A 17099-nucleotide genomic window follows, 5' to 3' on the forward strand; every position below is an offset into this window, starting at 1 on the left:
GAGACAACTGCACTGGAAAATGTTGAGTTTTAAAGTTCTGTTTAGTGTATCTGCAGATGTAGCCTGGTGAGCAGCTGATTTGTAAAGGCTTACTCAAAGTGGGACAAAAGAGGGGAGGGCTGAGGTTCTCTTTTTTCGGCAACATTCGGCCAATACTGTGATGTTTGTCTTCATTAAATCCACCCTGATCAACAAATATAAAAGAACACAATGTATTTTTGCAGCAATTAATTTGATTTAATCATAGAAGCACAAGGCATTAACATATCTGTATTGTTTTTTTTTTTTTTTATCAAATAACATTTATAAAACTATTGTGCAAAACAGTGTCCTTTTTAATCTTCTTCAAAGGCTCTGCACCAGTGGATAGTCATAGTCCTCTTAAATTAGGAAATATAACAAGTATGCATAATTTAAACAGCAAATCATAAGCTTACACACTATATGTACATTTTTACACAGACCTGGATTTTAGTGCCCCTTAATCAGTGATAAAGAACAAGGCAGCTTTTACAATCAGCAAAAAACAAGACCGCACAGAGAAAACTATAAAACAAGCAATGAACTTCTGCTGTTTGGCAGATTCTTTAAAGGAGCTTTCCCAGGCATTTGGCTGTTTTAATGTGTTGATGACCAGTTTGGAAGGGCATTTTAAAATCTAGACAGGATAGGACTGTACAAATGTAACAGTAAAACATGCAGTCTACCAGCAAATCGAAAGCAAACTCACAAAAATACAAAATAAATACAATAAAATTAGTACATTTCAAGTCAATAGTTGACTCTCGAGTCAAAAGATTCACCCAAATAATCGTGAAACAATCCGTCTCACAAACGTGAACACAGACTGAGGGAGCTGAATAGCTTTGACCTACAGTATATTTTAAAGTGAAATAAATGTCTTTTGAAATACAGAGAAATCAGAAATGTGTATAGGCTGAATAGATGTAAACACCTTGTGCTGAAATTTTTAACAGTAGTTCATGGCAACTTTGTGCATTACCACACTTTTCGAATATTTTGTTTTTCATTTTATCTTTTTTAACAGTCTGTCATTCTACATATGTTTTACAGTATTTCTACTGCTCAGAGGGATTTAACATTTCTCCGTCTCACACACGTATAGCAGATGGTCCTCTGGAGACTTCCCATGGCTCTTGCTGAGGTGAAGCTTGATGGCATGCTTAGTGGCAAACTTACGGACACAGAGCTGGCAGCGATAAACTCCCCCATTACTACTGCAGTCATCTTGCGACTGTGGAGGAAGAAAGGACTCCAGGGGCACTACTTTCTCAGTGAGAGTCTGAGAGTCCCTGACAGTCTGTTTGGGAGACAGTTTGGCCAGGTCCCTGATTCTGAACCCCAAGTGGGCTTCCAGGTGGCATACGTAAGCTGCTGGGGTTCGAATCTGCGAGGCACAGTCACTGCAGAAGAATATAGGTTGACCGGAATCTAGGTTCTTCAGGAACTTCGTTCTGCCCGTTCTCCGTAGCTGGTACTTCACGTTGGCCAGCCAGTGGCTAATGGTGGTCATGGAGAGACCCGTGAAACGAGATATGTGCATTCTTTCTTGTGGGCTGAGGTCATTAATGATATATTTCCCCTCTGACGTCTGCCTCAAGCTCGAGGCAAACTGGGCCTGCAGAAGAAGGAGGTGCTGTGGGTTCCAGTTGGAGTGACGACCCTTTCGTTTGTGGCCATGCAGGGACACGTCATCATCGTCGTGGGTAGAGCCCACAACTTCAGTTTTATCCGTCACACGTGGGCGTGACGCCGACTTTGTGACATGGTGGGACTGTGTAAGGTTTCTCAGCATGTCTGAGATATCCGACAATGCATTTTCGTGTAGAGGGCTGCTGGATGTGTATGGAGAGACCACTGTTAGCTTTGCAGGAGTAACAAGAGAGATGGGAGAGACTGAGGAGGCCGTGGATGAGGGCGTTAGAGGAGCTGAGTTTACAGAGTCCCCTCGATCGCTTTTCCCTTTTGTAAGGTCCATGGGTTGGTCATCATTTGGCTGGCAAAAGCTATTGTTATTAGCTACACTTTGCTTTTTGGTCTGTGATGGAGGAGCAGCCACAGCGGCCTTCTCAGCCATGCTCTGGCTGAGCCTAGAGAGGAGACTCAAGGGATCTTGGTTTGGCAAAGAGGGCTTGGCTGCTTTCCCCAAGTGAATGTTCATTACTGACTGAAGAGCACTTAGAGGGTTGACAAAGGGCTGCTCTGGAGGAGTGTGACCAGTGATAATGGCGGTGCTGCATCTCAGTGCAGAGGCAAGCGGGGATTTCACTGCTGCTTCTCTCTTGGGTTCGGTTGCTGGAGATGTTCTGTCACCATGGCTTCCCCTGTCGCTATTGGTTGGGGTAACTTCCCTCCATTCCCGAGGCGAGTCTGCCTCCCCTCCCTTGTGGGATTCTCCAGCCTCACTGCTGCAGGGGGAGAATTGGTTCTCCCTCTTTGGAGATAACTGCTTAACTCTTTGTTCTACTTTTGCTACTTTCTCAGTCACTTTTTTCACTAAGTCTTCCATTGCCTGAAAGTTGTTGCTGGGAAAAAGTGATGACTGACTAAGTGGTGGGGAAATGAGGGGCTGGTTCTTGGCAAGGCAGGACGGCGCTCCATCGCCTCCATTGAACAAGAACTTCATTTGTGAATTCTTTTCCATGCTTCCTTGCTTAAGGGCACTGGGGAACTGGTAGGCAGCATGGATGCTAGGATAGCCTCCCCAGCTTGGATTGCCACTCTGTGCCTTATTGATGGCTGATGTCACAGTGTTTTCCAGTGATTTCAGAATATCCAATCCCCCTTTAGGGCTTTCCTTCAGGTCCTCTTCGGTAAGGTAGTTATATTTCGAAATGTCGTATTTTTCCTCCCTCTCAGTATCTTCCTCCTTACTAACAGTAACTGCAACTTGCTTTTCATTTCCTATTGCCTCCTGCTTAGTGCATTCCTCCTCAACCTCCTCTTTCTTGATCTCTTTGAGGGGAGGGGAGGTGGCCGGGGGAGTTGTGGTAAGTTGAGTTTGAAGAGGCGGCGGGGAGAAGGTAGAGGGTGCAAGAGGTACAGACTGGACCCTCTGTTCTGTAGGTGTGGTAACTCTCCCGGGATTGGGGGAGGTAGCCTCGGGAAGTGTTTTGATTCTCTTTCCCACAGAGCTGGTCACCCTCAGGAAGTGTCCTGTCACCATCATGTGGGTCCTCAGCTCTTGGAGTGTATTATGGGAACTCCCACACTCCATGCACTTGAGGATCTGAAATTTGTTGGATTCAAATTGCCAAGCATAGCTAGCACCATTCTGGTGTCCATAGCGGTTATTTTGGGGAGTGTATGGGCTGGAGGAAGGTTTCTGTGAGGATTCACTAAGTTCTCCTTGTAGGTGTTTAGCTTTAGGGGTTCCTTCTCTAGAGCGCGGTGTAGCACTGAGGTCTAACCCCACAAGTCCCCGCTTCTTTGAAGACATGATTTTGGCTGCCACAGGGGCCATGGGCTCCTTCAAAGGCACTTTCTGGTAGTGTTTGGTCTTGATCATGTGGACACTGAGGTCCTGGAGGGATTCAAAGGAATGGCCACAATACATGCATTTCAAAACTTTCTGGGCATCCTCTTTTCCCTCCATCTCCAACAGGGACCGCTTACGTGGTTTAGACCAGCGCTTTGCGCCACTGCCTGCCTTGTCCTGGTTGTCATCACGGTAGTGGCCTGTATCATTCATGTGAACTGTCAGCTCCACCAGAGTGTCATAAGCAGCGCTACAGCCCTTACAACGGAATTTACTGGCCCCAGTAAAGATTGAGCCAAACAGCTTTGGGTTTTGCCTGTGGAGTTGGACTGTACTAAAGAGACTGGGCTCTGACTGAGCGGGGTGACGGCTCTGTGGAGGATGCTGCTGTAGTGTCTTTGCCACTGCAGTTTGGTGCCAGTCATAGCTACCACTGCTACAGCTACTACTGCTACTGGTGCTGTTACTGCGAGCTGGCTTCTCTGCAGAAGTCGAAGACTGCGCCAGTAGAGGTGTGGAGTTAAAATTTAGTGGTGACCACAAGGGGCTGGTGAGAAAGCTGGAGTAGATAGCCTTCATTTGTTCTAACGTGTCCATGCCTATGGGAGGCGTCTTGCTGTCAGCATTTATAGATGCTGTGACAACGCTCCCCTCAACTTTTCTGGAGGGGCTCTCGAAGTCTGAAAGACGGTCACTAGTCTCACTCACATGTGACTCACTGTCCATCTCTTGTCCTGAGAGCTCTGTGGTCTCAGCTGATTCCTGGTCACATGCCTGCTCCTTGGCAGTCTCTACACTTTGCTCCACAAACTCATCTTTCATGGGAAGGTCGTCCCGAGGGGTTGAGGGCAGGTCGTCCGCTTCTGCTTCCTCATCCTCCACATGGTGCTCTGTCAGCTCGTCGGGAGAATAAGCTGCAAGGAGAACCAAGACAAAGAGAGAAGGAAAGAGATGAGTTAAATTGCAGGGAGTGAACACGCTATGTTAGAATAACTGGAGAAAAAGTTTCCCTGCTATGTGTGCCCGAGGACTCCCAGGGATAAATGAGCCATCTGTGTGGGAGCCTTTAAAGCTGAGCTGAGAAATTACAGTCATCCCATTTCACCTCATCAACCGTTGAGGTGTTATTTTCCTCTAGGCGAGCCTGTATTTATATACTACCCCAGCCACACGGAACTTATGCCTCCCCTCTTTTCACTCCTTCTATTGGAGGAAAACAAAAAAGAAATATCTTGGCAAAAACATAATGCACCATTTTATTTATCTCAGGGCGCAACAGCTTGAAATGAAAACTAAATCTGAAATTAATGAAGCCCAATCTCACTGTGGCATTCTCCTCTGGGGTAATAAATGAGTTGGATCAACCTCCATCTGTCAGTTAATATGTCTGACGCCTCTTCATCTGCCTCTTCTCTGATTACACACACATACATACTGACACACACGCACACAGGCAAAGAGCATGTCTTCAAGAATTTCAAGAAAGGGATGTCAAAATTTTGTTGATGAAATGCAGATATGTTGAATAGACACCACACAGTTTCATCTGCACTGAAGTAAGTTCACTAGTTTTTTTTTTGATACGACAGATAATCAGTACTCCTTGTTCAAACTATACACCTAAAGACCCAAAGAGTGTTAAATATCACATATAAGACGTTTTTAAACAGACAAAGAATTCTATAATTAAAATCAAAGGAAGCGGGGATAAAGAGAACGAGGCGAGACTGAGGACGGCTGACACGACGGCGATGCATAAGTGACCTGTCACTTTGCATGGTGGCGTCTACAGCTCACACAGAGACCGATGAGTCTATGTGCGTTGGTGTGTGTGCACTGCATCCCCCATCCCTCCACACACACAACCACTATGTCTTTCGTGATGATGAGCCTACCCACCTAGCACCGACTCGCCCAGCACACGCCCCCTTTTCCGCAGTGTCACCGAGCCCCTGCTCCCTCGCTTCCTGACCACCTCACTCACAAAACCACTCAACTTAAGGAAAAACAAATACTCTCAGAAAATAGTGGATGGCCTGTGGACAGGTCTGAGGCCATTTGGACAATGTTGTAAACCAAGACAAATACTACGGCAAGAACCTTTAGGTATAGGCTAAACGGTTTGAGCACTCACGCACAGTCGAGTCTATGTGTGTGGACACACACACACACACACACACACACACACACACACACACACACACACACACACACGCTGTGACTAAATCCTTCATTCCCCCCCACCTCCCCATGCACTCACATCCAGTCTAAACAAAAATGTCATAGCTGAAATAACTCTCATTTCCAGTGCTAACAGCCAATCTCTAGGCAGCCATGCGGCTGGCGCTGGTCTGATTTGGGCCCTGGGGGCACAGTCAGCAGGCAGCCCAACTGAGAGGCCAGCCTAATGGAGACCTGGCAGGTGCGGCCCACTCTTCGTCCTCCCGGAGATTTGGTTTGTCACTGGGTATCCATTACCTGCCATTCTCCGCTGATAGGCCCCGACAGCCCTGATCAAAAGATGTCGTTGGGCCCCAGTCCGCTTGGCAGTCAGTGGCATGTCGTTTGTAAAAAGGGCCAAGCAGGGTGTAAATAAAATGACATGATCACTTCCCCGGCCCCTCATGTTCTGGACACAATTATGATAATGTGGACGTTGAAGGGGAGGGAGGGGTCTGGGAGGCTGGCGAAGTGGGTGAGGAGGTAAATTGCTCACCCTCAGGAAAACATGCAAGAGAGATATCTCTGTACAACCAGTGCTGAAGTGACTTCCACATCCTTCTTTTCTTTTGCTTTTGGAAGGTCATGTCTGATTCTAATTTAAATGACTAAAACCAGCCAGAATGAGGTAGTTACCACATTTGTGTATCGACTAGCTACATCTCTTGACTGAATCGTCATGTCGCCTTTCTCAGCCTTCAACACAAAAGCATTCCGAGCATTTCTTCGCATTGTCTGGATATTTCAACAAACTGTTGCTTGAATAAATTCTGCATCTACATCACGCCATTGCATTTGTAAGCCTTGCCAGGTCCCTGTCTATTTCTTAACCTGGTAGTAAATGTTTTACATTTTGTACTAACAGAGCTCCAGTCCTATGGTTTATTGTTCATTTGTCATTAAGCCTAGAAAGCACTGAAAGGGGGAGTGAAGTCCAAAAGGACCGGCTATAAAAACCTATAGAGTCAAACCATGCTCCCAGGCAATTTAAAATGCAAAACAAAAACCATTATGTCTGAGCACTATCTGTTAATTTAATCCCCAATGACTGATAATCCATCACACAGGGCGACAACCACATCCAATTATTCTCCCTGCCTTGACTGACAACAGAGGTGATTTATCAAGCTAATAAAAGGTGATGGGAGTATAGAGGCTCCCTTAGAATAAATTATGAATATTATGAATACAACAATACTCCTGGATGCAGTCTTAACTAATATCTGAGCATATGGTGTAAGACCAATGTATGAATTTTCCTAGTGTGTGCGTTGGTGTGAGAAGCAGTGAAAAAAAAAAAAAAAAAGGAGATTGCGTGTGTGTTCATGTAATGATAAACTGAGCTGAAGCCATGTGGGGGAAAGACAAGAATCATTAGGTTCTATGAATGATTCCTTTAGGGAGGGGAAATGGGGTGGAGGGGTTAAGAGGGGTAGGAGGTGCACATTCACACACTCAACATCTCAGTCACAGCTCACACAGAAATAGCAATAACGACTTCACACAAACACACAAACTGCAGAAAATCGAACCCTCGCAAGGCGAAACACACGTTTCACCTAATGTAAAAATACACGACCTCAAATACGCTCTCGCATAATTGCAAACACAACTACTCAGTCGGTTATGACACCCCCCACCCCCCCCCCTCAACAAACACAAACACACACTTGTACACGCATGTAGATGCAAGCGATGAGGAAAGACAGTGACATCTTGGCATGCAGGAGGCATTCCTGTGGAGTATCATTTTCATAAACATAAGGGCCGCAGACGAGGAGGGAGAGATCATCTGATAGAAATACTGCAGTGCTGCTCTGACGATCAGGAACAACAGAGAGGGCAGGGACAGGGGGGTGATTAAGCAGGAAGGTGCTGTGGCTGCCTCTAAAGCTGAGGCTTTAAGTGTCGCTTTCTGTCTGTCTCTTTCCTTCTGTCCTTTGGGTTTTTTCTCCTCAAGTGCAGTTGAAAACATTGTTTTTGATGCTACGCTTTAAACTGTTTTTGTATGCATAAGGAAAACACGGCGTATGTTCCTGAAAACCAAAAACTATGTAATTTTACATTTGCAAAAAGGAGAAACACTCAGTAGCCTGCATAATTACGTATTTATTAGCAAATGTAAATTTGCGGAACGCACAAATAGGTTTCCATCGAGCTACAAATTCTTCTAGACCCCTTTCTTAAGTTACCCCCTTGATGACCAAAGGGAGTGTCTGTGATCTGGTTTTCACAGCTGGGGAAACAGTCTGGGAGCCGGATCACACCCAACACAAGCAGGGTAAACAGGATGTGTCATTAAAATCTCTACCTGTGTCTGACCCTTATACTCTAATGACTGCCTTGTCAAGAACACAACCTTGCTAGAGGCATCGTAGGAGAGTCCTTTACGCGGTCATCATGAGCACAATATTTTATTTGTCGGGTTTTTCCGCACTAAAACAGGACACCGCCTGTATAACAGATGGCTGTAAATTGCAGAACAAAAGCACCGCATCTTCATTTCTTTTCCTAAAATTATTGTGCAAAACTACTGCTATTAGTAACAATCTGTAAAATGTTTTTAGCTACGCCACAAACTAATGTATTGCAGAGTGTAAATCCAGCGTGTACATTATATAGAATTACTTAGACAGAAAAGAGAAGTAAGACATATAATCTTTACATTCTTGGGAAAATAAAATGGAAATTAATACTGCCGAAGGAGCATTGTCTGTGTTGGTTTTATGGTTAGATCACCTTCAGTGCACAAAGACACAACCGGGATCCAGGGAGGGAGCAGGAAGCACGAGTGGTCTCTAATAGTTTACTGTAAAAGAAAAGTTCTGCAGTGGTAATCAAAAGGCTACAACAAAAGGCTAAAAGTAGCTTCCAGCACAAGAAAGTGAAGCTCTGCAAGGAGAGGGTTAATCTGTATGAAAACATGGCGTGTGTGTCTCGACATGTGTACAATATTTTAGCTGGAACTTGACATCCTTAAACCAACACGAGCCCTCAGCGGGGGGCTCTTACCAACAGGAAAAACCTCCAGCACATTAAAGAACAGGAAGTAACCTTCAAAAAACCCCTACAAACCACTGCTTCTTACTCAAGTTTTGCAGCGATCTAAACCTCTCTAATAGATTAGAATAATTTAGTCTAAAACAGCCCCATTCTGTCAAAATAGCAGCAGATCAGGAACATACCTAAAATGCCTTTCTCTTGTACACATTTGTCAAAGTAACGCACTCAATCAAACTTAGTTCTCTTACTCTTTTCCCTTTGATCCTCACAAGCTGGCTGAAAGTCCCATGAGAAAAAAATGAAACAGGTGATGTGTGATTATTTTAAAAATTAACAAGCTCTGACATAAGTCGCTTTTTCAGATATGACCGCAGAAGACTGTCTTGTGCTGCTCTCTTTTTGTAGGTTTTTAATACGTTGCTTTGCTGCCTCATTGTGCTTATACAAGCTATCGTGTTACAGACAATCGTGGATGTCTTTGTCATTTTTTATTTGTGTGTGTTCTCTACCCCCTGATGGCATTGTGAATACATTGTGTCCGCCGATTGTAGTGGAGGATGTGTGATATGGGAGATGGGAAAAACAGAGAGATCATTCTGGCCCCAGGCAAAGCTTAGGGCTGAACCTTGTCAATGCACATGGTAAGAGGAGGGAGAGAGAAAGTGAATAGAGTCAACCCTCAGCTGCTTGTTGTGTTATAACTGGACTTCAAAGCTGCCAGCTGCAAATACAGACCTACAAGACCCGAAACTTCATCTAGTTTATCTAGAATGAGACAAACCACAAGCACACAAAGTCCTCCTGTTTCTTACTATAATCTCCATCTAATATTGAACACTATAAGTTAACCGAAGCCATAAAGTCCTATTTCAGAGCAATAGGTGATAAAATTTTACAGAAGAAAAAAAAATACACACAAACTACTTCCACAGGCACGGAAATAAAAGGCAGTAATAAGGACTGAGGCTCCAGAGGAAGGTGATGTTCCAGTCTGATGTGCACATCAAGCCTGTCTCGTCTGATGATACGTAGTCAGTCAAACTTCCTTCAACTATTCCACATCTTCCCTCATTCTTTCCATCATTTTTTATATACGCCTTACTTGAGCAGCTCTCAAGCAAAGTTTCGTGAAGCAGAACTGCTGCTCATTCCTACATTCCTTGAACTGTTTAGGCCTCATATAACAATGTTGTTAAAAAGTCACTGGGCTGTGTGAATGGGGCAAAACAGAAAGACAGCAGCCTGAAAGCCGGACTAAAGCTAACCTAAGGATATCAAGCCAGCTTCAAATACTGGGACTATTTTAGTTTAGACTTTCTGACATTCTAGTTTGCGCAATCTGAAATACTTTCTAGTGGGGGCATGCATATGTGCACCTGAACCTGTAGCAAACATAAACACAATTATCTGTAAATGTAATTCCATGCACCAGGACTCGTGCCTATAAGTCATTCATGTCGTTGCATTGCAAGACAGCATGCAGTAAAACCGCATTAGTACAGTAGATCAAATCCGTAACAGTTTGCAATGGCTAGCTTAGTTAATCATTTTGATGTTCATATTTATTTTCAGCTCCTAGTGTTTTCATAACTGGATTAAACTGGACTGGTCCAATCTGCCCTCATTTTCTGTGCTACGTGAAGTAAGTTGTCACTCTCAAAGTGATATCGTGGCGGTGCCACAGCAAGGGAGACAAGTATGTAGGGGTTTTTTTCTCATTACAAGTAGCTTGAGTAAAATATTTACACGACTGGACAGAAAAAAAACTGACTGACTGAGATCCAGTGATTTTAGTCAAAATGAAGACCCAAAGAGTGCGAGCCTAAACCAAAGGACAGCCTCTGGGGTTGCCTTTTTTTTGTTTTTGATGCTAAAAGTCGAAACTTTGGGTCAGAGCACAAGGTGAAGGGTAAAAAAATCAGGACTGGGGAGTGGGATGACCGAACCCCTCTCAAAACACACAGCTGCTGCCGTGATCGCCTAGCAACGAGGAGGTGATGGACGCAGCCCGAAGATGGATGGCCACCATAAATCACAGGAGTGTGTAGGAGGAGGAGGTAGGACACAGAGAGAAGGCAACATGAAGAGGACAAAAACAAAAATGTGTTTTCCAGTTTTCTGCCGCAGCAGCACCAGCAGAGCTGGCTCCACTTTTCACGATTGTTGGGGAATGATGTGGGTCTGGGGACTCTTCTGGGCAAAACTAAATGGAAATTTCTGGGTAATCATTACACTGGGTTATAAAGGATCCAATGGATTGCTGTATAAGGCATAATTGCAATAAACTCTATAGCGGCTTCTACCTGCCCTTTTACGTCTGGAGAGTTTTTTGCGATTCAACTAACTTTTTTAAAGATGATAAAAATGACAGACTATACCTTTCATAAAGCAACCCTTCAGGCAAGGCAATCTGGGTAGTGTAGTTGCGGGATAAACATCCCTGGGCTATCTGATTATGGCTTACTGCAGCGGCACTGGTGTCTAGTAACACTCAGAGAGAGCGCTCAGCCATCCATCACGCAGTGAGTGTCTGTCTAAGGCTTTCCACCCTGCTTCTTCTCGTCCTGGCTCTCCAGTTACAGCCATACACGGCCGGCCTAAATAATATTCTTCATGATAAATGGCACTATAAGCCTGGTATCCATCATTAATCTGATTTTTAAAGAAGCATCCATCTTGGAGAGAGCCTGTTAGGGCCACGGGAGAGCAGAGCAGCTCGGGTTCATTTAAAGGCCAGGCTGCTGCATGAGTGATACCTGTCAGCCCTGTTCATCAGGGAGCAGCACACACACTCACGCAGCATTAAACACTGGCGCCATATGGCCACATCTGCGCACAGACACACACACACCTCTACAATGCCTCCAAGCGTCCTCGTTGTGCATATATTATGAGTAAACAACGCTAACACACTTGTCGGACTTGTATACTCACAAAGCATATTTCTCCCCTTCATTCGACATCCAGAGATGTGTCATGGAAGAACATTCTGTCACTCATCAAAACACAACTCTGTGTAACTCAATCCTCTCTGTCATCTCGAAAAAATCTCCCCTCCCAAACGCTTCTCCTTAAGGGTTTCAGGAAATCTCACTCGCCCCTGGAAAAACTCTCCCAAACTCATACACAAACAACTGTTTTTTGTGTGAAACTCTGCTGACTTTACACCTCATACTACGTCTCTTTGTTTCTCTCAGTGCAATCTCTGTCTTGTTTTCCCCTCTTTCACTCTCTCTTTCTCTCTGCCCCCTATCCACCTCCCTTCTCTGTGTGTCTGGTAAAGCCCGTTTGATAAATGACACACGTCAGCGTGTCAGAAGCGAAGGGTGGGTCAGTGATAAATGACTCTGTTGAAAAGGAAATCGGCTCTCTGGCATGGCTTGGCTATTCTCCTCCTGGATTGGGTTTCAGGACCCCTGAAGACCGGAGCAGCTCAGTTTCCCTGAAAACAGCACACATCCCACCAGGCTCTAACACTCTCTAACGCTCTCTACCTCTGGGAGGGGTGGGAGGGTGGTGGGTTTGGAAGGATCCAGCCTGTCCCAATTGTCGCCACAGTGCAGCTGCATCTATCACAACAGCAGTGGGACTATTTTTACAAAGCCTCCGACTCGGTGCCCAGACAGCAGTCTCAGCTGAAAACCTCGGCTGAAAGCACACTGAAAGCTGAAAGGGAAGAGTGTATGGCTAACGGTTTTCTATTTGTGACACTACTACAGCACTTACACTCTTCTTTTGCTCTCAGAGCCCAACCCAATGGGTTGACGTCTGCCAAGTGCGTGTTAAAAAGGAGAGAAGGCCCATTTCAGCGCCCTCGCTCTTCTTCTCGTCATCCCGCCCCCCCCCTACCCCTCCACCACCCACCCCCATCACCACCACCAGCTCCTCCTCCCCTTCCTCCCCCTTCTGCCCTCGTTCTCTTCTCTTACACTATCTCTTTCAGTCACTTGCTGGCAGGGTGGCACTGTTATCATTACACAGGCAGGATTTATGGAGTCAAGGCCTATGGCAAAAACAAAAAGGCGTCTGTCAATACCTGTGGGAAACATTCTGTCAGCCTTCCTCCTCCTCCTTTCCCTGGTGCTCACAGCCTCATTAGGTATGCACTTATCAGACACATAGATCACAGACGTGACTCAACCTCACCGGAATCCAGCCACAGGACTTTCATTAGCAACGGGCCCAGCAAGGCCAAAACACTTGCCTTGCTCACACCTGCAGACAACAGCAGCTGAGGAGACGTATTGTTGTTGTTGAACCTCGCTAGCGCTGTCACTGCGTTTGTCGGTTGGACAATTAAGTCCAAACTTGCGGTCCCCTGCTGCTTCCAAAAGGGCGTGCTTTTCACACATAAACAACAGGAAGGCAGACAGATATAAAAGCGTACTTAATTTCACTTGGTGCTTTTACAACCCATTCAGAACATATGGGTGTGCGTCTGCAATGTGTGCTGTAAAGGCTTGTATCTTTACTGGTGTCAACACTCTGTGTTTGTTGTTTCTTAGCTGGCACACACACAACTGATTTGCTAAGAAAGAGGTGGGAGGAGAAGAAAAAGTGGAGACTTCTTAGGCCTGAAGGGTTCCGAGAATTACAACCTGACCGCAGCAGGTGGTTTGTAATTATCATTCCCGTCCATAGTATCAGTAAGTCAAACCACGTACACATTCAAACCCAACAGATTCAAAGGTAGATGCTCACTTATTTAAGTGTATACTCACTCACCCGCTCGTAGACAAACATAAGTGATGGCTGCCAGTTTGGCAGCTGTACTCCTGACCCTGCAGAAAGAAGAAACTGTTGCTGTGGAGTCCTGTCCAAATCAGACCGACTTCCCCACCCTTCTCCATCTACATCACACCCTCTCTCAGACTAACTCTTACACAAACGAGCAAAGCACAGCGTTTTGAGAATGAAAAGGGCAGGATGGATTTCGCTGTGGTGGTGTGACAATGCACTGACACGAGCTGCAAACAGCTGCGTCTTCGCCCTCATGTTGTAAAGCCTATGTCGACTTCCTGTTAAGTCGACGGAGTATTTCAACTTTCTGAAGCCATTTCAACAGCTTCGGGACCCCGAGCTGGTGGCAAATTCACGAAGGGCTCTACATTTCCACAGCCGGGAAAGTCTCGCTCTCTCATGTTTGCTCGCCTGTTTATGTGGCCAGCTGCCCTTGGCTGTTAAGAGCACTCAGACCTGACCCAGGTACGCAGGCCCATTTGTCACCTGCAGCAGAAAATTGAGTTACAGCACAACCAAAGGCGAGCGGCTCTGTGTAATATCAAGTTGATTACATCAAAGTGGTGGCAAACCTCATTGGGCTGGGCACCCCGAGCTTGTCATCTCCAATCACAGGGCCTGTCAGGACTCCATCAGCCTCACGGCTAATTGGACCAACGCTAATGAAGCAGGCAAAACAAGTTTTCTACTGTGGAGAGAGAAACCCTCTCAGACAGGAAAGAAAGAGAGGGAGAAGCCGAGAGTGTGTTTGAGAGACAATGAGAGAGAGCAAAGCAGGGTGGTGTGTGCGTGTATATGTGTGTGTGAGGTGGAGTGGGGGGGTAGATTTTTCATGCAAGTCTCAAGGTTGCAGTGGGCTGACTCTCCCCCTAAGTCCCTAATCAAGGCCCATCATCTGTCATCCTTTTCTTTGCTCTCTCTATCACCATGCTCTGTGCTGCAATCAATTCATCATCACCCTTTGTGTGCCACTGAACAGTTGACAACTTTATAACTTGCAGCTGCACGGGTTGACTGACAGGGGTGGAAGGGGAGCATGAAAAAATGAAGAAATGAATAGATGAATGAATGAACAAAGAAGCCTGGTTTCAGGGAGAAAAAGTTGTTTTCTAAAAACACAAAACGATCTATATTACAGCCTTTTATTCCCTTTCGTCAACAGAGAAACAGCAGTGTAGCAGGGAAGAGAGAGGAGAGGAGAGGAGGAGATGAAAAAAGAAAAACATCCTTCTCACTGATCTGAAATCAGAAAGCTTTCAGTCATTCTTTATGTGCTCCCCGCGGCCACTCTGAGCCAGTGAGCATGTACATTAGGCTGGGGCATTTTGATGAAATAAAAGCCCAGGCCAGCTTATGGCTAAACAGAATGGGAGCACTCACTCAGCTTGTCTCTGATTGACCATTAAAGCCATTGATGAATGGGCCTGTCAGGGGAGAGACAATTAAATCAAACATGAAACAAAGCCGTTGTGACGGCCCGGTCTGACAGAGCAAACCCATTCCTCCCCTCCATTACATAGCACACGGCTCCTTTTACAACCCCTAACCCACTCCTCCCGCCTCCTTCACCCACTGTATGTGTGTAACTGTGTCTGCCTATGTGTGTTCAAAGTGAAGAAGTGAGCATGTGCACATGGAAGTGTGATGTTCTCTGCTGGAAGTATGTGTCTGCTTGTGTGTGTGTGATGTCTCACTGTGAAACCACTTTGTCCCCCCCTTCCTTCACTTTTTCGTGAGTCACTTGACCATCACGGTAATAGAAACTGTGTGTGTGTGTGTGTGTGTGAGAGAGAGAGAGAGTGAGAGCCAGTGTAAAAAAGTACACAGGGCCTTTCAAAGTGGTTTAAACGTGACGTCAGGGGCCTGCAGCACATGGTGGGAAGTGATTTTCTGATGCAAATCGGGAAGGATCAGATCAAAGCCGCATGACAGCCAATCAATCAACCGTCAAATCAGACATGGCAACTGTCGATTATGGCTCCTTCCAGCCCACGAAACCCCATTGTCTGCTCTCAAATTGTTTATCTTATCCCAAGAAAAGAAATACCTCAGAGGTAGAGTTTTTTTTCGCTTGTGCAAATAAGTTAAGCGCTGTGATCAAATGCGCACAAAGCCCTTACGCTCTTATGGCACGCCTCGGGCACTCGTTAAGAAAACGCCGCTTATTTCCAGAGGTTTTACGCTTAAAGATCCAGTTTATATTACATCTCGATGCGGTAAACTATCATGGATTCAAGTTTGGAAAAATAGGAAGCGAAAGTTTACAGCAGCCGACTCATCCGACCGGGGCACACCAGCCACTCTAAGCGAGAGCGAAAACGCAGAATGTTGTATATAAACTATACATCAGCTTTATATTGGTAATAGTTTCTATTAGGTCTCACAAGAGTAGCCAAGAGTGACAAAGCGCATCGTTGGAGAGAGGGGAAAAAACCCCGAAGTGAAAACGGAAATGCGGTGACTGGAAAGTGAGCTTTACAAAACAAATGAACCGCAGCTTTGCCACCGTGAGCCTTATTTTACGCATATAGTATTTGGCTCCACATACCTGCTGCGCGCTTCGGCGCTTCTTGTTTCCTCCGTGGCATTGTGGTTTTTAATCTGTGGGGATTTCCGTGAGAAGTCTTCTTTTTATTTCATATAGCTGCCCCCTCGCCGTATCCGGGAAGATCCACCTCTACTCAAAAAAGATTCACGCCTTCGTGTAGTAGACTGCACAACATCGGGGAGTCCGATGAAAAGAAAAACTAAAAACCATCGTCACTGGAATAAGGGCATGCACTGAGAAGTCAGCGGGAAAATACATAAACAAGGTGAGGGAGCATATTTTTGTTTTGGTGTGATCGCGTTAAGAATGTCAGCGGTGATAGCCAGCGTCCACCTCGGCTGCCTGGTCTGGCAACAGGCAAAGTTGAGGGATAAGAGAGATGATCGCGTCACTCACAGCAGGAGAATGGGCAAACCCACCGCTCCGTTAACTCTTTACTTCTCAGAGAGGGGCGGACACCACACACGAGTGTCCTCCTACCTCTGGTTTTCAGGCAAGTCAGAGGTTATTACACGCAGGCGGCTGATTATTACAAGCCACAAAACCACAGCTATCATAATGATTCCAGTAATACCACTAGGCACGTCAGTCTAACGAATAATCATAGAATGTAACGTTTATCACACGTTGTGACTTTGCTTTATTTATTAAAAGAACACATTTTCCCCGTTGTTTACTTACGTAACTATAATTTTCTTGCCACATAGATGCAATGTGTCTGTTACATTGTAAATCATTAATCTATATGACATTTTAACTTTTGATCAAGTTCTTATGATTTTCTTTTTGATTCACCAGTATGTGTGTGTGTGTGTGTGTGTGTGTGTGTGTGTGTGTGTGTGTGTGTGTAAATAATCTCCCACAATTCAATCTTGTACTTTTTCATACTTATGGATCACAGCTGGACAAAACCAAAATTACTAGTATATAAAAGTTTTGATTCCATGGTTTATATTCAATGTAGTTAAACCTTTTTATTTTGCCACAGAATAAATTAAAAAAACTTACAGTGTATAAAATATGGGTGGGGACGAATTAATAACGCAGTACAATAAGTACAATTGTATGTACAGTGTCAACGAAGACAAT

At 45.2% G+C, this 17099-nt stretch overlaps 1 protein-coding gene across 1 annotated transcript; it reads right to left on the reverse strand.

Annotated features, from left to right (window-relative positions):
* Positions 1 to 215: 215 nt before the first annotated feature.
* tshz3a (teashirt zinc finger homeobox 3a) lies at positions 216 to 16421 on the reverse strand. The gene is made up of 2 exons (XM_040025115.1): positions 16011 to 16421; positions 216 to 4413 (listed from the first exon to the last, which is right to left on the reverse strand). Exons 1-2 carry the CDS (start codon positions 16048 to 16050, stop codon positions 1097 to 1099), a joined length of 3357 nt encoding a protein of 1118 aa, XP_039881049.1. The 5' UTR covers positions 16051 to 16421; the 3' UTR covers positions 216 to 1096.
* Positions 16422 to 17099: the final 678 nt, after the last annotated feature.

The sequence above is a fragment of the Simochromis diagramma genome, unplaced genomic scaffold, assembly GCF_900408965.1.
Source record: "Simochromis diagramma unplaced genomic scaffold, fSimDia1.1 OVJJ01000293.1, whole genome shotgun sequence".
Taxonomy (NCBI): Eukaryota; Metazoa; Chordata; class Actinopteri; order Cichliformes; family Cichlidae; genus Simochromis; species Simochromis diagramma.

Excerpts from the sequence above, each read along its gene's own strand:
- tshz3a (XM_040025115.1), bottom strand. The coding sequence starts at position 16,050 with ATGCCACGGAGGAAACAAGAAGCGCCGAAGCGCGCAGCAG. Across the intron at positions 4,414-16,010 it reads AGCGCCGAAGCGCGCAGCAG|CTTATTCTCCCGACGAGCTG; the intron begins GTATGTGGAGCC and ends TTCTCCTTGCAG.